Genomic DNA, 12,597 nt, shown 5'->3' with positions numbered 1-12,597 from the left:
TACACTGTAGCTGTCTTCAGACACTCCAGAAGAGGGCGCCAGATCTCGTTACGGATGGTTGTGGGCCACCATGTGGTTGCTGGGATTTGAATTCTGGACCTTCGGAAGAGCAGTCGGGTGCTCTTACCCACTGAGCCATCTCACCAGCCCTAAACCCGTGATTCTTAGAGGGATTATCAGGAGGCTGGCTATGTTGAAACAATAACTGGAATCCAAACTATGCTTTGGCCTCACAGTTTAAAAGAGTATTCTGGACTACAATACCCACAATACATAGGAGCAATGGTACGCGCGCGCGTGCGTACCCCCCCACCCCCCCCACCCACAGCAGCAGCAGCAGCAGCAGCACCATACACATACACACACACACGCCTAGTGGGAAATGTAGTCCGCTCCTTTTGAGCACCTGTGTTCTCTGCTCTGGTGTCCGGGGCTGGGGACTCCTGGGTGGCCGTCCTCCGCCAGCTTCAGAGGAAGGTCCTCGGCGTGGAATGGGAGGTCGGGAGAGGGTCTGTCTTTGGGGTCCCCAATCCAGAGGAGGTCGGACATCGATGCGACTCAAAGGAGTGTGCGGTCGGGCAGGAAATGAGATGTCTCCTGCTGAGAGAGGGGGTCGCCGGGCCGGGGCAGAGCGAGGACGGGGAAGGCTCAGAGGGGAGGGAGGCCGGGAAAGGGGTGAGAACAACCTGTGGAAAGGAGATAATCGGGGAACTGAGTTAGCCTGAGTCCCTGCTCCCAGTCCATCTCTCTACCCAACAAGAGTATCGTACTGCCCCTCTGCTAGGCAGAGTGGGTGAGTTCCCTTTGGGAATATATGCATCCATTTACCTGCAAAGGACCAAGCCTCGACCCAGGCCTCTGGGGTCCCATCCTTCCCTTAACCCACGCCTCCAGCTAGCTCCCTCTTTCCTTAGACCTCCAACGAACCCTCACTGGGCCAACCAGTCCTTCCCTTGCCCTACCATTAGACAAAGCACCCGAAGGGTTCTTCTTACTCTGGGCTCCGGGTTCTACGACTCCAGGTGTCAGTCTGCAGATCCGCTGTAGAGTTGGGAGTGTGCGTTTCATGTCTGCCAAGACCTCTGGAGAGCCGAGCTACCTCTGGTGATTCTGAGATGCGCCCCTCTTCCCTTCTGCTCACCTCTGGGGGTCCTCCGGGTCCCCCGGGACCTTCCCCAGGCCTGGGACGTGCAGGTGACCTCGGGAGTCCGCTAGCAAGGGAAGAAGAGGGATCTGTTCCTCATTCCTTTTTTGATTTATTTGTTTGTTTGTTTGTTTATTATGTGTACACTGTAGCTGTCTTCAGAAACTCCAGAAGAGGGCATCAGATTTCATTACTGGTGGTTTACTTATTTATTTATTTATTTATTTATTTATTTATTTATTTATTATGTGTACACTGTAGCTGTCTTCAGACACTCCAGAAGAGGGCATCAGATTTCATTACTGGTGGTTGTGAGCCACCATGTGGTTGCTGGGATTTGAACTCAGGACCTTCGGAAGAGCAGTTGGTGCTCTTAACCACTGAGCCATCTCACCAGCCCCTGTTCCTCATTCTTGCTCCTAACAGGACACTGGGTCTACTGGCACAGGACCCAGTGCCCTGATGTCTAGGAACTGGGACAGGGTGGGAAAGTGCCCGAGACAGTCTGACATTTGGGGGGAATTTGAGGGGTGATGGTGATGTTGGGGTTTGTTTGTTTGGTTGGTTGGTTTTTGTTTTTGTTTTTGTTTTTGTCTGTTTGCTTGCTTTTTGAGACAGCACTTCTGTAGCCCAGGCTGTCTCTGTAGCCCAGGCTGTCCTTGAGTTCTTAGTGATTACCCAGCATTAGTCTCCCCAAATCTGGTGTGAACACATTTTTTTAAAAAAATTTTTGCTCACAGGGACTGGAAAAATGGCTCAGAGGTTAAGAGCACTGGCTGCTCTTCCAGAGGTCCTGAGTTCAATTCCCAGCAATCACATGGGATCTGATGCCCTCTTCTGGCATGCAGGTGTATATGAAGATAGAGCACTCATATACATTAAATAAATACATAAATCTTAAAAAAAAAAATTGGCCCACAACAGGAAGGGTCTAAACTCAAGGCCATCCCGGATGAGGACAAATGGAACCCTTGTCCCCCAAAACAGCAATCAATCAGGGCAAAGGTGGCACACACTTTAAATCTCAGCCCTGGGCAAAGACAGGTGGATCTGAGTGCCAGGCCAATCTGGTTATATAGTGAAAACCTGTCTCAAAAAAACCGGAAACCAACCAACCAACCAACCATCCATCTAGGCACAGTTCTGTGGACCTATACCCTAGGAAACTGGGCATCTGAGACAGTTAGATGCTGCTGAGAGCTTGTAGGCTGGTCAGCTTGACTAATCCAGCAAGCTTCCAGCCTAATGAGAGACCCTGTCTCATGGTAATAAGGTGGAGAGCATCAAAGAAGCTCGCCTGACGCCCAGCTCTGGCCGCCACGTGCACTGACCCAGGCATATGAACTTGTACACTTAGATGCATTACACACACACACACACACACACACACACACCCCACACACATTTTAAAAGTAGGGCTGGGTGTGGAGAGCCTTTTGGGGTGCCGCTTGGCAGGAATCTGACATTGGCCATAACAGGGACATAAGCTTAGGCAGGAATCTGACATCTGGGCATGATAAGGAAGTAAGTTTCAGCAAGACTCTAACTCTAGGCTATAATAGGGAAGTGGGGTAAGACAGGAATTTTAATCTTAGGGTGCAACAAAAGAACAAGGCTTCAGGCAGGATTTTGGGCTTGGACAAGGAAGTGGGCTCAAGTATTTTGGTCATTATGACAAGCCCTTTTTAAACAACTGTCATGGGAGTAATCATGGGACTTTGCTTTCTGCCCTGTTAGTTCCTAATTGTACTGCTCGCCCTGAATATTTGCATGCAATTAAAACGGTATAAAAAGTGGATTGGGAAAATTTGCCTTCAGTCTCAAAATTGACTGGGGTCATGCTACAATGTTGTCTAACTGTCTTTTTTCTTTTTAATCCTCACTCCAGCGCTGGAGAACCTGTTGACTGACTGAGCCGGCTTGGTCAGCTGGGGAGGTAGCTCATTGCTACACAGCTGGCTTAAATAAAGTGTGAAACCCTGGCTTCAACCCTCAGTAAATAAAGAAGAACTGGAGAGATAGATAGCTAAGCAGTTTGCTTGCTTCAGGGCTGTGCTTAAGAGCACTGACTACTCTTTCAGAGGTCCTGAGTTCAATTCCCAGCAAAAACATGGTGGTTCACAACCATCTGTAATGGGATCCAGTGCCCTCTTCTGGTGCATCTGAAGACAGCTACAGTGTACTTATATACACCCGGCCCCCTCTTCCAGCCTCTGAGAGCAGCAGGCACATATGTGGCACACATATATGCATACTAGTAAACACTCATTTACATAAAATAAAAATAAACAAATCTTTTTTTTTTTTTTTAACAACGCGGCATGGCCTCAAAGCTGACTTTGTTTAGAAAGCACTAGCCAGGAAATAATCCAGAGAGTTTCCATCTCCTTGGGTGGAGTTGAGCAAGTCTGTGGGATACTGAAAGATCAGTCGGGGGTCTGGACAAGGAGATAGGCAGATCTTAAAAGAGAACCCCTTTGGGGGCTGGAGAGGTGGTTCAGTGGTTAAGAGAACCTCTTTTTGCTATTGGAGGCAGTTCCTTGCGGGGAGGGGTCTTTGAGGGTAGGGTCTCCTTAGGAGATAGACAGTAGTTGCATATTTAAATGGCTGCCCTACAAAGGGAGGAGCTTAAGGCACATGCCCAGCTTCCACTCACCAATCTTCCCCCTCCGCACGAGAGGCCCTCCCAAGTGCTCGAAGCCAACCTCTCAGGTCCTCCAATGTGTCAGCTGCAAGGACATAGGTCCTCATGCCCGGGTGCTCGGCCTGCAAGGGACAGAGGTTGGGACCAGCACTCAAAGGAAGCATGGTAAAATTTCTTATCTCCAAATGTGGAAACCCCAGTGAGTGGTAACATCAAGTTCCCACCTACCACTAACTAGCATCCACAAACAGACTCACTGTGAAGGTGAATCGGCGGCCACGTGGGGCTCCGGGCCCATCCGGCCTGACACTGTAGCTGGGTAATAATACACTGCCCAGGACACTCTCTTCTCTGCTGTCTGCAGATAGGAGTTAGGTCAGAGGTCAGGAAGGGGTCACGGTTCCCAAAAGCCCCAGGGAGAAATTGGTGGAGAAGTCCCATCCAGGACACTGACCCTTGTAGTAGAAGAGGCAGTGGCCTGAAAGGACAAACCAACGGCGCTTCCACAGCCGGAGACCTGAGCTGTCCTAGGGAGAGAAACAAGAAAGAGGCTGAATAGAGGGTACAGAAGAAACCAGATGGAGCAAGTGAACCAGGGGGACAGAGGGATAGAGACTGGGGGAAGGGTGGAGAGAAAGAGATAGAAACAGAAGGTCAAAGGCCCAGAGAAACCTGAGGAAAGAGAGATTGGGGGGGGGGCAGAGACCCAGAGAGAGGGGAGCAGGAAAGAAAGATGGGAACATAGACCCAGAAAGAGGCAGGCACAGACAGAGGGGGACAAAGGAAATAAAGATCGACGCAGAGACCCAAAGAGGGTGTTGTGACTGGGGTGGCCAATAGTCTGTTGATGTGGTGGACTCTTATGGATGGCTGAAAGCTCGATGCTGTGGCCGGTGCAGGTGATAGCACATCTGGCTACTTTTTCTCCCCTTGGAGTCAGGGTTTCTCTTTGTAGTCCTGGCTAGTCTGGAACTCACTCTGTAGACCAGGCTAGCCTCAAAACCAGAGATCCACCTGCCTCTGTCTCCTTAGTGCTGGACCATCATCCGGCTCGAGTGTGGCCACTTTTAAACGATGCCTCTGAGAGCATCATGCCTTCTCTAGAAGCTTCAAGACCTCCCATCTCTGCCCACTGGGGTCTGAGAAGTTTCTGGAAGGTTTGCTTGTGGTGATTCACCGCAAGGGTTTCATAAACAGGGCCTGGAGCAAAGTTCAAAGCCTGAGGTGTAGGAGGTGCCTCTCATATGTTGCTTCTCCACAGACCTCCAACAGCCTATTTAAAGTGCTGTGGGTTTTGTTTGTTTTGCTACAAGGTCTCAAGTAGCCCAGGCTGGCTTTAAATTTGCTCTGTAGCTGAGGCTAGCCCTGAAGAACCTCATGCCTCTACCTCCTTAGCACTGAGTTGTAGGTCCCTCCCTTTATTTATTTACCCATCCATCACACAATTTATGCCCCACCCTGATTGTCATCTTGTTTTCTTTCTTTCTTTCTTTCTTTCTTTCTTTCTTTCTTTCTTTCTTTCTTTCTTTTTGTTTGTTTTTTGGTTTTGTTTTTGTTTTTTGATTTTTCGAGACAGGGTTTCTCTGTACTCTGTATAGCCCTGACTGTCCTGGAACTCACTTTGTAGACCAGGCTGGCCTCGAACTCAGAAATCCACCTGCCTCTGCCACCCAAGTGCTGGGATTAAAGGCGTGCGCCACCACGCCCGGCTTTGGTTTAGTATTTTGAGACAGGGTCTCTCTATGTTGCCCTGGCTGTCCTGGAACTTTTATTGTAGCTCATGCTTATCTCACAGAAATCCGCCTGCCTCTGCCTCCTGAGTGCTGGAATTAAAGGCGTGTGCCACTAAGATCTGCATGTAACCTTAACGAGTTTAGGCTTTTGCCACACCTTTGATCTGGGCCACACCTTTCGATGGAGTCCTACATAAGAACGTTGGAAGAAGGAAGATCTGCTTTTCTTTGCCTGCTTGCTTTGTGGAACTGAGCAACTGCTAGATCCTTGGACTTCCATTAACAGCTGCTGCTGACCATTGCTGGGGAGTTGGACTACAGACTGTAAGTCATCAACAAATTCCCTTTACTATATAGAGACTACCCATAAGTTCTGTGACTCTAGAGAACCCTGACTAATATATATTGCAACCTATGTCCTGAGGCCAGACTATGAACCTTTCAAACTACAGGGAATGAACTGTTCAGGTATGGAGGAAAAAGTAATAGGTGGGGGTGGGGGGTGGGGCTGAATGTATCCATTGGGGATCTGAAAGGAAACTCAGTAACAGGACACAACCCCCAGGGGCCACAGCCCTCCCCACACCTTACCTGTTTGTGCAGCCAGCCACGGATGTGCACCGGCAGGTTGGGATCTCGTCGAAGTGCATTGTTCCTTTTCCCAAAGGCATGGACCTTGTGTACTGCACGGGTAGGCTTCTGGGGTGCAGTAGGAACAGAAATGAATGAGGGCTTCTCCTGGGACTGGCTCCCAAGGGGATTTCTCTCAGAAGGCAGGCAAGGAGGCTGAGGAGGGCAGCAAGTGCCTGTAAAACCAGCACTTGGGAGATACAGGAGAATCAGGGTCTCAGGGTCATCCTAGTGACACAGTGAGTGCCAGGACAGTCAGTGCTGTTTGAGACCCTGTCTCAAAACAAGCAAGCAAACAAAGTAACAAGGGATTGCTTCCTTAACACACTTGAAGCATGCGTTCAAGTCCTAGCTCTGCCTAAACCAAGGGTTGACTCTATTCTGGTAATCCTATCATTCTGGAGGTTAGAAGCAGAATTAGAGGTTGAAAGCTGTTGAGTGGTGGCATACACCTTTCAACCCAGCCCTTGGGATGCAGAGGCAGGCCTCTGAGTTCAATGCTGGGCTACAGAGGGACAGTCGGGGATACATGTTTTTGAGACCCTGTCTCGAAAAACAACACAATGCTTTAGGTCATTTTGGGCTACATCGTTCAATTACAGCATGGGCTTCTTGAGAGCCTGGAGCAGTGTCCCTGGCAAGAACAGGCTCTCTGCTCCCACAGGCAGACCTGCCAGAGAACCTCTACAATCCACACCAGGAGGTTCCCCACAGAGGACATTTCCAGAAGGAAGCCATGGTAGAAGGATGCCTTTGATGCTGCGGGGTGGGGAGAGAGGGATTTCTCATCCTTCACTTCCCTCGGAGGGGTCACCTGTGGACACACCCCCTGAACAAGCTGTCTTGGATCACCTCTCCTTGGGAGTAGGCTGGAAACAAATCTGTTCGGTCTCTGAACTTAAGGGAGTAAGGCAAATTTTGTCCTGGGTGATGTTTATATAGCCCAGGCTATCCCCAAATCACTGCGTAGGTAGGCAAAGCTAGCCTTGAACATCTGATCCTTTTCCTGCTCTATTTCTTGAATGTGGGCATGCAAATGATATGCTATCTGCAGCCTGGTTTTTGTGTTTTGTTTGTTTGCTTGTTTGCTTTTGTTTTTCAAGACAGGGTTTATGCAGCTCTAGCTGTTCTGGAACTTGTTACTAAGTAGACAAAGCTATTCTCAAACCCTCCAAGGTTGGCTTGCCTTTGCACTGAGATGAAAACCATAGCTAGCTCCAGCTTGGGTTCTTGTTGTCTTGTGTGAGACAGGGTCTCACATAGCCTCTAACTTGATATGTAGCCAAAGATAGCCTTGAACTTTGGATGTTCCTGCCCATACTGGATTACAGTTGTGAACCACCACATCTGGTTATAAGTGGGTGGGTTCCATGGTTATAGACTGAAAAGGAAGTCCCCTAGTCCAGTCAAGAAGAGTCATCTCTTCTCAGTCTGGGTTTATTTGTTCTTCTGGCTTAGCATTAGGAAGACTGAGAGGGGTGGGGACAGAGCTGGGAATCTCTCCAAATTCCCGGCTGCAGCTGATGCTCAACTTGGGACCAGTCTGGCAAACCCAATCAGTAAGGACCCTGGTCCTCGACCACTGCAGTCCTCAGTGAGGACTCTCTGTGCCTCAGAGATGGCACAGAACTCACAGCTAGGAAATGGGACAGGACAGCCCAGAGCCCCCCTCTCCCCATCCCACCCAGAAGCATGGAAGGACCTTGGTGCTCAGGCTACTCAGAGAGGAGACGGTGGAAGCACTGCTGGCCAGGCTGAGGCTGCTCCGGGGTCGGCCCTGCTCCATGGAGAACTTGGGGGAAAAAGAAAAGGGGGCTGTGTCTCTCCACTGATGGGGGCTGAGGACAGAGTTGGGTCAGGGCTCGAAGGTCAGAGGAGGCTGAGGAGAAAGAAATGGTTGTTTGGGGACTGAGGGGCTGGGGGAGGCCATGGCCAGGGATCACATACCAAGAGCAATGCCAAGAGAGGTGGGCGGCTTGGCAGCTGCGGGGAGTGGGGGGCAGCTGTCTGCAGCCAGGCCATAGAATAGGGGCTCCTTTATTCTTGCCCACTGAATACTGGCCAGGAATGTGACCCCCTCTATGCATAAGAATTCCAATCCCTGCCTCCATCAGGGCGCCTGAGCAACCTGTCCCTGTCTTCCCTCATGAACCCCCAAACCATCTTCCCAGGACACCAGGAATGGGCATCCAAGCAAGTCCCTCCCCGCCCAGCCAGGGACTTACCCAGTTCTGGTGTCCTGGTGACAGGATCTGTCACCACCTCTTTTTGTGCCTCTCAGAATTGTCTCTCTCTTCACCTGATATCTGCTTTCTTCTGTCTCACTTGTGAGTTCTTTCTCTCCCTCTCTCTGTCTCTCCCCTGCGTCTCTCTGTGTATCTCTATGTCTGTCTCTCTCTGTGTCTCTGTCTCTNCCCCCCCNCCCCCCCCCCGTCTCTCTCGGTGTCTCTCTGTCTCCCCCCCCCAAGTCTCTCTGTCTCTCTCCCTCTCTCTCCCTCTCTCTGCCCCTCTCCCCCACTCCTGCCTATGTCACCTCTCCCCGTCCCTCTCCCTACCTTGCTGCTGCTGTCTAATCACTTCCCCTGCCCCCTCCCCACTTTATTCCAATCTTCTACTTCCCCTTTCCACACTCAGTCTCTTCCTCTGTCTCCCTGACCAGACACATCTGTTTCCTTTCCTTTTCAAGTTCTCTTCCTCACTTTCTCTCTTCCTCCCTCTCCCAGTTTCTCTTTCCTCTCTGCTGGGCTCTCCCTCTCTCTGGCAGCCGCCCACGCTGCCGGCTCCCCTCCCAATCCTGGCTATCCCCGCCTCTTCTGGCCTCCCCACTACAACTTGACCCCTGGCTCAGCTGCCCCCACAGCTAAGGGAGGGATTGGGCTCCCCTAAGCTGTGGCTGGGACTCCTATGTTTGGAGAGGGGCTGCAAGCCCAGGGCAGAATGGGTTTGTTGTTACTGGGGTTCTGAGCTCCTGGTACCTTCGAGAGAGGGGTCCTAGGTCTTTCAAAGAATGGCATCTCCTTGAGTTCGAGGCCAGCCTGGTCTACAGAGTGAGTTCCAGGACAACCAGGACTACACAAAGAAACCCTGTCTCAAAAAACCGAAAAAAAAAAAAAAAAAAAAGGCATCTCCAATTCCCAAAACCTGGGAAGGCTGGGAGAGAGCCTGGCTGGTGGGAGCCTGGGAAGGTACGAGTTAGAAGTAAGGACTCACGGTCCACAAGTGTGGCCTTGACCAAATGGGGCAGCAGTGGTCAGCACCGGTCCTGGACGATGAGGCAGCCTTAGAAGTGTTGGGTTCTGGCAAGGGCAGAGTTAAGTGGCCAGTTTGAAATGTTTCCCTCAGATCAGACTGATAACCCATTATAAGAGAGGTGTGGAGCCTCAGTGCATTTTGAGGAAGAAAACTCTAAACCAGGAGCTCAGAGTAACTCCAGGAGTGTGTGAGACCCTGGGATCCATCCCCAGAAAGAAACACAATACACAGGCTACACACACACACACTTTTCTCTTCTCTTCTTTTTCTCCTCCCCTCCCCTCCCCTCCCCTCCCCTCCCCTCTCCACAAACACACACACCAGGAGGAAAAGGCTGGAATTGGGTTTCTGGATCTATATCTGGGATTTGAACAGAGGTCCCCCACTCCCATGAGAATGCAGGCCAATCAGAAATTCAAATTATAAAAGCAGAACCTTTGTACAAATTCAAAAAATGCAGATGCCTGCCTGTGAAGACAGAGAGTCTGTTTAGCAGGGTTCTCTACACTGTGTTGAGGTCACTCTCTTGTAACCTCCACACTGGGTAGGACTGCTGAGTGTTCCGGGGCAGCTGGCCTACACGGGTCCAGTTCAGTCCAGATTGCATAGTAAGTTCCAGGCACTCCTGGAATACAACACAGGTCCCTGTCCAAAGACAAAAACAAAAACAAAACAAAAGAAAGAAAAGAAAACAGAAACGTGCATTTTAAAAAAAATAAAGACATAGAAGAAGGAGGGTCCATGAGGGCAGACCTCAGCAGAGGTTGACGCTTCTCTGTACACGGGAAGAGAATTGCCCAAAGATTTTTACCCTGTGAGTCCCAGGACAGCGTGGACAGACTGTAAGGCCCTGTTCAAAACAGACAGACTGGGCAGGCATGGTGGCACATGCCTTTAATCTCCGCACTCAGAAGGAAGCGGCAGGTGGATTTCTGTGAGTTCCAGACCAGCCTAGACTACAGAGTGAGTTTCAGGACAGCCAGGGCTATACTGAAAAACCCTGTCTGAAAACAAGACAAAAACCAGACAGATCCACCAAAAACAACTAAAGGACCAGAAAGATGGGTCAGGGCTTAAGTGCTTGCTACTCTTTGCAGAGGACCCAAATTTAGTCCCCAGATCGCTCCATGTGGAGCTTCACAAACATCTTAACTCCAGTTCCACAAGATCAGATGCCATCTTCCGACCTCCTTGTACACCATACAGATATGATATATAATATACACACAGAGGAGGGGGGGGAGAGAGAGAGAGAGAACACTCACATAAAGATTAAAAGAAAATCTTGTTTTTTGTCCTTTTTTTTTTTTTTGCCTGTGAGGTGTGAGAGAGCAGCCACTGTTCTTGGGGGAGGGGGGCGGGTGTTTGTTTTGGTTTGGTTTGGTTTGGTTTTCCGAGACAGGGTTTCTCTGTATAGCCCTGGCTGTCCTGGAACTCAGTAGACCAGGCTGGCCTGGAACTCAGAAATCTGCCTGCCTCTGCCTCCTGAGTGCTGGGATCAAAGGAGTTCGCCACGCCTGGCTGTCACTGTTCTTAATCTCTGAGCCATCTCACCAGCCTTTAATCCGGGAAGAGGCAATCGGATCTCAGTGAGCTCTAGGCTAGCCTAGTCTACAAAGTTGAGTTCCAGGACAGCCAGAAACTAGTCTTGGAAAAACAAACAAGGGCTGGAGAGATGGCTCAGTGGTTAAGAACACTGACTGCTCTTCCAGAGGTCCTGAGTTCAATTCTCAGTAACCACAAGGTGGCTCACAAGCATCTGTAATGGGATCTGATGACCTGTTCTAGCACGCAGGTATACAAGCAGACAGAGCACTCCTACATTTAAAAAAATACATAAGTAAAATTTAAAAACATTGGGTGTTTTGTCTTCTAATAAAAATCCATTGCTAGCAGGGGAGTGGTGGCTGGGACCTTTAATCCCAACACTTAGAAGGTAGAGGCAGGTGGATCATTGAGTTTGAAGCCAGCCTGATCTACCAGCCTGATCAGCCACGGATACTCAGAAAAACCCTGTTTCGAACCCCCCCCCAAAAAAAAAATCACTCTTGCTTGGAGAAAAAAGGTCGGAAGTGGTGGTGTACGCCCTTAATCCTAGCACTCTGGAGACAGTAGCAGGAGGATTACTGAAATGGAAACCAGTCCCAGCCTCTCAAATAAAGAAAATAAAAGAGGAAAGGGAAATGGCACGGTACGTGACTGCCTGATAAGGTTCGCGTGCTTGCTCGGAAGTTACGTGAGATCGATTGAGCCTAGGGCACGCCTGGGAAGCTGTGGTGACCTCACAGAGCCCGGAGTCTCCCCGAGAAGTTCAGTGTTGTTTTCCTCTTTCCACCTTTCCCAGGGACTTCCGAGACCCCGCCTCTCCGGTGACGTCAGCACAGCGCCGCGTCAGGGTATAAAAGCCGCGGTCGACGATGTTGGCGCAGATTGAGTCAGCTCTGAGTTTGTGGAAGGTTACATGCGAGATCCTGCGCGACCCCGCATCCCTTTGCCCGGGACAGCCTTTGCTACAGCCTGTGAGACATTGCGTCCCTGAGCCCCACGCCTGAGGGCGACATGAACCCGCTGGCCTCGCGAGCAGTCCGGACCCACGATCGCTTTTGGCAACCAGAACCGGCGCTTCAGCCCCCGGGGTGACGTGCAGCCCGCCGGTGAGTGGGGGATGGGGCGGCCTTTGAGGGAGGACTGGGGAGGACTCTCTGGCGAGGAGGCTGGAGAGAGTTGTGGGATCTGAGGGGGCAAGCTGGGGGTGGGATTCCAGGTTTGGGGAAAGGGCACTGAAGCCCAGATGGCTTATTTGGTCTGAGAGAGGAGAGCCCACGTCTACACTCTACGTTTAAAGGGAAAGGGGCCGGGAGGCTCCAAGGGCAGTATCTGTATAGCGCCAAATACAGGGAAGGACCCCAGGAGGAATAACCAGGGTCCTCGGGGTAGCCAGAGGGAGGTTTTAGGGGCACGAACACAAGCTTGAGGAACGAAAGGTCACTAAAAAGCCAGACTCTTACAGGTCTGAGAAGGGCTGGCCAGGAACTGTGACTGGGGCTGAGGGGTTTAAGAGTGTGGGCTCGCCGAGTGGTGGTGGCGCACGCCTTTGATCCCAGCACTTGGGAGGCAGAGGCAGGCGGATTTCTGAGTTCGAGGCCAGCCTGGTCTACAAAGTGAGTGCCAGGACAGCCAGGGCTACACAGAGA

The 12,597-nt window shown here is 50.8% G+C and overlaps 2 protein-coding genes across 4 annotated transcripts in view; one reads left to right on the top strand and one right to left on the bottom strand.

The window, feature by feature from the left end:
• Plekha4 (pleckstrin homology domain containing A4) overlaps positions 1–8,462 on the bottom strand; it is a 24,123-nt gene extending 15,661 nt beyond the window's left edge. For both annotated transcript variants that reach the window (XM_029479813.1, XM_029479814.1), the window contains exons 1-8: positions 8,377–8,462; positions 7,854–7,943; positions 6,113–6,220; positions 4,243–4,315; positions 4,046–4,146; positions 3,801–3,910; positions 996–1,211; positions 407–686 (exon numbers count right to left, since the gene is read on the bottom strand). In XM_029479813.1, coding sequence (XP_029335673.1) covers positions 407–686; positions 996–1,211; positions 3,801–3,910; positions 4,046–4,146; positions 4,243–4,315; positions 6,113–6,220; positions 7,854–7,937 — 972 coding nt within the window. In that variant the 5' untranslated portion in view covers positions 7,938–7,943; positions 8,377–8,462. The remainder of the gene's footprint in view (positions 1–406; positions 687–995; positions 1,212–3,800; positions 3,911–4,045; positions 4,147–4,242; positions 4,316–6,112; positions 6,221–7,853; positions 7,944–8,376) is intronic.
• Positions 8,463–11,831: 3,369 nt separating this feature from the next.
• The window catches only part of Ppp1r15a (protein phosphatase 1 regulatory subunit 15A), a 3,567-nt gene continuing 2,801 nt past the window's right edge, over positions 11,832–12,597 (top strand). For both annotated transcript variants that reach the window (XM_021168035.2, XM_021168034.2), the window contains exon 1: positions 11,832–12,057. The gene's annotated coding sequence lies outside the window, so the exon portion shown is untranslated. The remainder of the gene's footprint in view (positions 12,058–12,597) is intronic.

The sequence above is a fragment of the Mus caroli genome, chromosome 7, assembly GCF_900094665.2.
Source record: "Mus caroli chromosome 7, CAROLI_EIJ_v1.1, whole genome shotgun sequence".
In the NCBI taxonomy this organism is placed as follows: Eukaryota; Metazoa; Chordata; class Mammalia; order Rodentia; family Muridae; genus Mus; species Mus caroli.
This window is presented reverse-complemented; position numbering and strand designations above follow the sequence as displayed.